This window comes from Amphimedon queenslandica, unplaced genomic scaffold (assembly GCF_000090795.2).
Source record: "Amphimedon queenslandica unplaced genomic scaffold, v1.1 AMPQUscaffold_13517, whole genome shotgun sequence".
NCBI lineage: Eukaryota > Metazoa > Porifera > Demospongiae > Haplosclerida > Niphatidae > Amphimedon > Amphimedon queenslandica.
In genome coordinates this window covers 387,575-396,146 of record NW_003546247.1, presented here as the reverse complement: position 1 = coordinate 396,146, position 8,572 = coordinate 387,575, and the positions used below count along the sequence as shown (strand labels likewise).

The 8,572-nt window shown below is 36.6% G+C and overlaps 1 protein-coding gene across 1 annotated transcript; it reads left to right on the top strand.

Moving 5' to 3' along the window:
• Positions 1 to 7,665: 7,665 nt before the first annotated feature.
• Positions 7,666 to 8,166, top strand: LOC105313673 (uncharacterized). Its single transcript, XM_011407288.1, has one exon. The coding sequence runs from the start codon at positions 7,666 to 7,668 to the stop codon at positions 8,164 to 8,166; it is 501 nt and encodes a 166-aa protein (XP_011405590.1).
• The last annotated feature ends 406 nt before the right edge of the window (positions 8,167 to 8,572 follow it).

The following is an 8,572-nucleotide window of genomic DNA, read 5'->3' as shown; positions in this document are numbered from 1 at the left end:
TATTGGTACTTAGAGGAAAAGAGAAAGCAGAGTGAGAGTACTTTTATATTGATTATTAGCATGCCATGTCATGAGAGTTTTATAACAATAATATCAAGTCTTACTCAATCAGTCTAGACACAAATCATAGCCTACAGGGACAGCCTGAAGGAAGAGTCACAGAAATAGCTGCTGACATGGAAGCGGGCTTCGAAAATGAGAAAGCTACAATAAAATGAGTAAAAGTATCATAATAAATACATAATAGAAGTAGTACCATAATTTTCTGTGGATTTCAAAGAATACAGAAGCAAAACTAAGAGCTAAACGGCCAAAAAATAGACTGGCAGTAATGGAGGACAAAAAGACAGAAGGCATTAGCAGCTGGATTAAATTGCAGCTGAACTGTGCATGCGCAGTGGGCGTGGCATTACTAGATTAATTATACATTATTATTATGAGTAATTATTACGCATTGATGGTGGGTATTTTCCACCAAATGGGGGAATATAACACCAGGGGGTTTCACCCACATTGGTGGAAAACCAAAAAGTGGGTACCTTCCACAGAGTATAGTGAGTATAACCCACCATCGTTTTTGCAGTGTGGGGATGCAGTGAAGACATCTAACACTTCCTTGACCCTCCTAGGATTCCAAAAATGTAAATATTGTTTAGTTTCCATTAAAATATGCTTTACTTTTATTTTCTTCTTTTTAAAAAGTAGTTGATTGTTTTCCATATTTTGTTCCATAAAATATACTGTAAATCCTTAAATAGAAGCCAAATTCAAAATAACGCCGGGGTAGCAATACAATTTAGCTATAAATATGCATCACTAGCCTAGGACTGCCTCAGTAGTCTAGTGGATAATGTCTGAAGTTCCAGAAGTCAAAAGCTTGAGGTCATTGGTTCTAATCCCGCTCTGGGCCTAAGTCTTATTTATTTTTTATATATTCTTTTGAGGTCCAAATACCACTTTAGGAAATAGACGCCCAGGCTCTTATGTAAGGAAATACGGTATACAGTTTATGGCGCAAAATTTGTGACATTTTATTCGTGTATATTTTGTGCCCATAATTATGGCACAATAGGTTAGAAGTAGCATTTTTACACTGTTTAAAGTACTACACAATAATGGGCTTCCTCATAATACTTTACATGTCACAATAATAATAATAATTCTTTTTTGTTTTCTCACAATAATAATAATAAATTAATAATAAATAAATTAATAATAATAATAATAATAGTAATAATAACACATAATAATAATAATAATAATAATAATAATGTAAAGCTATTTATAAAAAACATGAAGTTTACTATTTTGTTAAACATGCTAGTAAAGGAAAGACATACTCTTGATCTTCTAAATTACAAACTACTCAATATTCCCTTCTGTCTTGTATGTACTCTAGAACAGTACCTCTGAAGCACTCCAATTCTTGATTAGATTCAAACAAGTAATCAATCCTCTTGTTAACTAAGAGCTCAGGATTGTGGAAAAAATTATGATTTGTAAGTGATTGCTGTTCTTCAGGTAAAACTTTCAATAGGTTACTTGAAAGCTGAGTGTAAGAGTGCTGTTTTCCTTGGTGGGAATGGAGAAATACACTCTTGTCATCATGGAACTGTTCCAATACATTCCTACGAAAATTACTCTGAAGTCTCAAGGTGTCACACTTTGCCTTTGCTGACGTTAATTGACGTAAACCGTTTACAATCTACGTCTTTGTTGTCCACAAACCTACTGCTTTAATAATTTTCGTCAATGCCTCCTTCATCTTAATATCCTTCTCTCTTTTACGTAAAGACTCCTTTTCTCTCAGAGTCACTAGTTCTTGACACTTAACTCTAATTTCCTTTCTTTGTTGCAAATATTTACTTGTGAGGGAGAAAGGGTTTAGACAGCCTTTAATAGTTTTTCTCTTTCATCATGTGACTTTTCCTGTAGCCATGTAGAAGCTTACTTATGTGAAAATAATAATAAATATTTGAGAGCAATGTGAGTTGCATTGGGCTTTTCAGACATTAAACGATCAAGCACTGCAAAATCATGCTCAGGATTGACAATAGTAGTTGGTGTGGAAGTTGTTTCTTCAACTATATTTAAGTCAGCAAAAGAGTGACATATCCCGCCAGTTAAATGGTCTAAGAGAAGGCATACGGTAGTGGCAAACCTTTTAAAAATAATTTCAAACAATTCCTGTACCATCACATCATCTTCAGCTTTCATAAACAAACATTTGTAAACATTGTCGTTAGTTTCTTGCTGAGGCAGAAAATTTGCAAATCCTTTAACAAATCCTTGAGTGTCTTCACCCCATTCATCAAACTTCTCTTTCATACAAGTATATACTTCAGTAATGGTTAAAATTGAAGTTGAAGCCAGCTGCAAATAGCGCCAGAGTGGGCCCTTTATCAGTTAATCAATAGTACCTGGTGCTCTACAACCAGCCAAGTAATTTGGCACTTTTGGGTGAGGTAAAACTGCTTGCAGCAAGAGATTAGTGATTGATGAGAAGTTGTCAAAGACTGTGACAAGATCTCCCTGAAAATAAACTCCAGCTGCATCATGCAATGATATGTTAAACTGATATCCATGGAATGCAGCCAATGGTATCTGGTCAATGCCTCTATTTCGAAAAAAAAGCACAAAAATGATTAGAACAATCAGGTTGTTGCCAACCTCTTGCATGAAAGGATTTGCATTCAGTTTGAACAAGTAAATAAAAAAACATTAAAAATGGAAAAGTAGTAGGATTGAATTGGAAAAAAGTAAATAAACAAGACGGTACTTCAAAACTCGTGTGAGAAGAAATCCTACACCACTGCATAAAAGATAAAAGGCTTCATGGTGGTGCTTATGAAGGATAAAGCCTTCATTGTGCTATGTGGGATTAGATCTGAATGTTTTTGTGGGATAATAATCATGCAGTTGTGTAGGATTTCTTCTCACACCAGTTTGCAAGTACCCTCTCGTTTATTAACTTTTTTCCAATTCAATCCAACTACTTTTCCATTTTTAATGTTTTTTTAATTACTTGCTTCCACTCTTTTTTCTTAAAATTAATAAAAATTACTGTTATGATTCTGTGGTTAGGTTAATTATATTCATAATGATCACGTGCGCATAAATTAAAATGGCATCAAACCACAAACCCACGCGGTGCCTCCAGCTGGATTTTGTCTTTCATTTTGTCCTGTCATTGCTTCTTTTTCTAACTACATTTGTGGTTCTTGACCCAAGCACAAAGGAATGATGTAAAAGCCAACTTGAGCGGTTCTCTGGTTCAAAAGATTTCCATGGAGATAGAAGAAAGTTTAAAGAAGAAAAAGTCTGAAGAATTTTGCAGAATTTTGAATTTGGGCCTGTTCTTCAGAAATGTTCCCGCTACACTACAGTCCACTTTAAGGGTATCAGAAGAATCGCTCAGTGAAGGAGAGCTCATCTAAGCCATTTATAAGGCTGTAAAACGTAAGATGAAAGAGATATAAGTATCTGAAAATCGTAAATTTGGCCGCAATCTTGAAAAACCAACCTCAATCATACATATAGGCTACCGCCTATATAATAAGTCGTTCAGCTCCAGAAGACTTGACACTTGCTTGTAATTTGTGTCTCCTCCCAAAATTTTAAGTAGCTTCAGCAGATTCTGCTAATCTTACAAGGAAGTGTAACCTACAAATGAAGTTTATTCATACTAGTTAACTGCTCCCTTTCAGAATCACTTACATTACACCAGTTAGCCATTACCTCGGGTAATATGTCTACACTGTAGTATGCCTAAAGTTCTTTAAAAAGCTTCTCAGCTGCATGGCAGTCTGACATGGTGTTTTTTAATTTTAAAACAATTTTTGATGAAAATTTATCATGACCAGTTTGTTAATCAACCATGTCTCAATCGTCTAAAATGACTTTCAATGTTTCTAATGTATTTTGGGCTGATCCAGAAAATACAAGGCAAAACCAAAGATATATGGGCCATCCTTACTAGCATTATCAAAAGTAGCGAAGTCTTTGACATATTTAGTGGTACCATCAGTTTGAATTGTAATATTTTGCGTTTCATCACAGGGGCAAATGGAGCAGAATAAAAAGTGGAGTAAAAAATGGTATTGAGGGCATGCGAAACGCACCAAAATTTTGACCACGCCCCCTTTTACTTTGCAGAAATATGCCTTTTTCCACGTAATTCACATTATACACCAGATATTGTTCACACAAAATTTTTTTATTTTATAGAAGACTAATAATTATTCAGAAAAAATGCATGGTACAGCCATTCTTTTTGAATGTTAGCTTGTAAAATCTACCACAAGTTTGTCATAGTCCAAGTCGTTTACTATCTCCCTGTGGACTTTGATATGGGCAAGTGATGTAACCCTTTCCTGTCATCGTAGAGCGTAGATGTTTTTAGTAGCTTGAGTTGACTATTCTTTTGTTTTTATGAGTAGTTACAGGTAAGGTACAAGCACGAGTCCATTATATTGAGAGTGTCGAACTGCCCTGTGGTCCTAGTGATGTCACCACGTAGAAGCCTCAAGTAGCGCTTCCTCTGATGTTCAGAAGACTTGAGTTGCAGGCTAGGAACAAAAAATGGGAATGAGTTAATCGAGGTAAGGGGCATGTCATTCAAATAACTGGACTGTGCCCTTTGTACTTCATTTCTTAAAAAAGTCCAGGAAAAGCTGCTACAGCAACAAAATCCCGATGATAAGAGACTTGGTAGAGCAGGAGCAAGTGCTAATTCAACAGGCACACCAACTGGATGTGGGAGAAAAGTTCTAGAGGCTCCTATTAACCACTAGCGACTTTGCAGATATCTAAGACTAAAATGCTCAATAAAAAAAGGACAGATATAATTGCAGACAATCACAACATATTCATTTCTCTTGACAAGTATCTAGCTCTAGATGTCAGTCCAAGGGGATGGTGGTAATAGACCTTTTACCTAGTTATAACCAGACACTGTTGGTCACCATCTGTGCTACATTTCACAACTAGAAACCCTTTTAGGTCAATGTCAAGATAGGAGTATAAGAGATCAGTGTCTATAGTACCTTGGAGGCTTTCTCGACAAGTGTGTCTGGTGCGTGCTACACTCGAGATAGTCTCAAGGCTAAAATAGAACTGGCGGCCTTTTTATTAATAAAAGTGGCTGAGTACATGCCCTATGGCCCTAGCATGGGAATGAGTCAGGCAAGTATAAATTATATTCCTGCCACCTATGGAGTGCGCAGAAAAGCCAAAGATAAACAAGAAACATCTACGCTGTGATATTACTAGCACTATAGGGCAGTTCGACACTCTCTAAATATAATGGACTCTTGGTACAAGCAATGTGTAAAAGTGTAAATAAGTTTGGAAAGTCATCCACATCTGAGCACTGAATTGCTTTTTGAAGTGTGGTTGGCCTGTCATTTACAAGAACTGAAGAGTGCTTTCCAGCGGTGATATTCAGTTAAAGTAGCTGAAGAGAAAGCAAATCAGATTTGTACAACTCTCCAACTTCTTTTATTGAAACATCAGGGTTATTGGCTGCAATGGATGGTATAATCCCTAGTAGTTTAACTTTATTTCATTCAGTAGATCTGTATCTTTTTGTTACCTCTGAGGTGATGTGATCAAGAAATGGAACAAAAACGTTTTATCTATAGAATACCTCTGGGAAATCTGCTGGTATATTACTTCAATGAGCTTGCCTACCAGCTATCCGTGGAGTGTTAACAGTTATGCATAACTTCTCAGCAAGAACTGTAATGTCTGTGCACCAATGATGAAATTCCTCCTCTCAGTTCGTTTTCAAAACTTCAAAATAGGACATTACTTCCCCAACTTCTTTGTAAGCAGCAACAATGTCTTGCAATTTCATTTGAAGCTTTATAGTTAATGATCTAAGAGAGCTCAAAACTGTCATTGTTACAAAGAATTCAAAGCTTTGCAATTGACGAAGGAACCCCCTAGCTTTTGTCAATGTCTCAGTATCCCACAATCATTCAAAATTTCCTCCTGCAAAGCTTATAGCTTTCATTGCTATAATTATAAAAAAGGTACAGATAATCGAACACAGTATCAGAATCAATTCGCTGAACGTAAGTAGTTCTGCACCAATCTTTAAGCTCTTTCTTATTCACCTATGGTGATTCAGTTTGAAGGTGTACAGCAGTTTTCTTGGGTGACAGTTACAGATGAGTTATGCAAGAATGTGCCAACACTAATGACAATTATATCTCAATTGACCTTTGGAGATAAGCGACTAGCATGCATGATAGTATCTATGATATTGAAGAAGTGGCTTCCAAAAAAATGTTTCGTCCAGAGAGCCATGTCACTGTTGCTATATGGAAATGGAACTAACATTTAAATATAGGATACACATAAATGTGGTGGTTTATGGTTGAATACGGTTAGGTATACAACTGTTTGCAACTGCTCGTGATTTTTTTGTCTCACGTTGGCACTATTTAGTTGGTAGACCAGTTATCAATGGAACGTGATTTGAAAGTCCTGCTTTGGTACAATAATTTAGTTCCCCACTTGAAGGTATGTTTTTTGTTGAATAATGTCAAAAAATCTCTAAAGTTTCAGAGTGAAAACATACCAATGATAAAGAAATTTGCTACAAGTGTGATTGATGTTACTCAAGTTAACAGTAGAGACATTACAGTTGAAGAAGAGAATGAAGATGAGTTTCCGTTAGAATCACTGACTGAAGAATTGATTGGTAAAAATCTAGTATTATTTTTAATTGTAAAGATAATTTTTATGCAGTTGATCTAGCATGCAGTGAAGCTGAAGATGGCTGTGGTGATGAAAGAGATGATGATGAACCCTTGGTAATTGTATTTAATATAAAGTTAACTGTTCCTTTCACAACATTTACAGATGTTTCTAGTAAATCTTGTAATTGTACTTTGCCTATTGAAGAAATTAGCCTTTTCAGTAGCAATGAACCATCAATTGATGACTCAACAAAGACTTTGGTAGTCGCAGATAGTCATATATCTATATGTCAGGGTTTCAAAATTGTCAGAGACAATACTGATGAAAACTTATGACCATCATATTACAGAATACATTCACAAACTATCAGCTTCCATTTCTTTCATTCACTTGCTGAACCAGATTGACTAGCTCACAGTGGCATGTCCAACATCTCCAATGTTGGAACAGTTTATGTTGGCAAACTATTGCCATCACAGTATCCATTACAAAGCAATATTTTTTAGTTTTTATTTCGAGGTATGTAGCTGGTTATGTTTCTTTCAGATCCAAAATCATCTATGGAAGACTTGTAAAGAAAATGACAGAATTTGCCCATGATAGAAACAGTGTTTTGTGGCACATTCCACACAGAAGACATGCAGAAATGTCAATAAAATCGGAACTGGTAAAAAAATATTATTTAATTGGCATATGAATGAGTGATGTATCACTAGGCGCCACTGGGTGTGATTCTTTGTAATGAAAATAAGGTTCATAAATAATGGATAAACACCTCCTATGAGGCGTTTATGGAATTTGGAAACCGAGGGCGAAGCCCGAGGTTTACAAATTCCATAAACGCCTCATAGGAGGTGTTTATCTGTTTTAAACATATTCATGCAGATGTGGGTAAGGCACGTGGTTAATTAGTAACGTGTACTGTAAATCAATAAGATGAAGCGAGAATAGAAAGAGATGGCTACTGCCTCACAGGATATTCTGGAAGACGCCATTATGCTTAATGCCTTGCAGGATTACGAGGAGAGTATCAGCTATGAACAATCTGCAAAGCTGGAAGAAAGTGGCCATAAGGACAAAGTCGAGGATGAAGTACAGATTCAGAGGTTTGCCAGTCCTGTGACAGAGGAGGACATTCTTAAAAAAATTGAAGGAACAATCCCTATGACAACTAAGAAGACTACAGAATGGGCAAAACGATTGTGGGAAAAGTGGAATAGCCATCGTTCAGTAAGCTCGGCTGAGATTCCTCCGTCTCTTGAGGGTATAGACAATACGTCTCTAAATCACTGGTTGCCTAGGTGTGTCATGGAATCAAGGAAACAAGATGGGAATTATTACACAGGAGGCACTTTATACAGCTTTTGTGCTGGAGTCCAGAGTTATGTGCGAGAAGAGAGAATCAAAATGGGCATTCAAGAGCATTTGGATATTTTCAAAGAACCTGCATTTGAGTAATTTCGAAGAGCCTTTGATAGTACCTTGAAAGAGCTGCACAGAAAGGGTGTGGGCACCACTGTAAAGCAAGCAGAAGTTATCTCATTGGACTTGCAAGAGCGCTTATGGAATGAAGGTGCACTAGGAGATGGCAATCCTCAGCAACTTCTTGACACTCTTGTGTTCATGTTTGGCTTGCACTTTGCCCTACGTAGCGGAGCTGAACACCGTAGTCTTCGTCCTGACATGCTATCTCTGCATGAACCAGATCAAGCTACTTCCTACCTACTTTATACAGAGTGGTTCAAAGAACCATTCTGGTGGCTTAAAGGAAAGGAAATTAGAGAATAAATCAGTAAAGCTGTTTGCAAATGAGGTTGATGAAAGGAAATGTGCCGTTAGAATGTATAAGAAGTACATGGCTCTG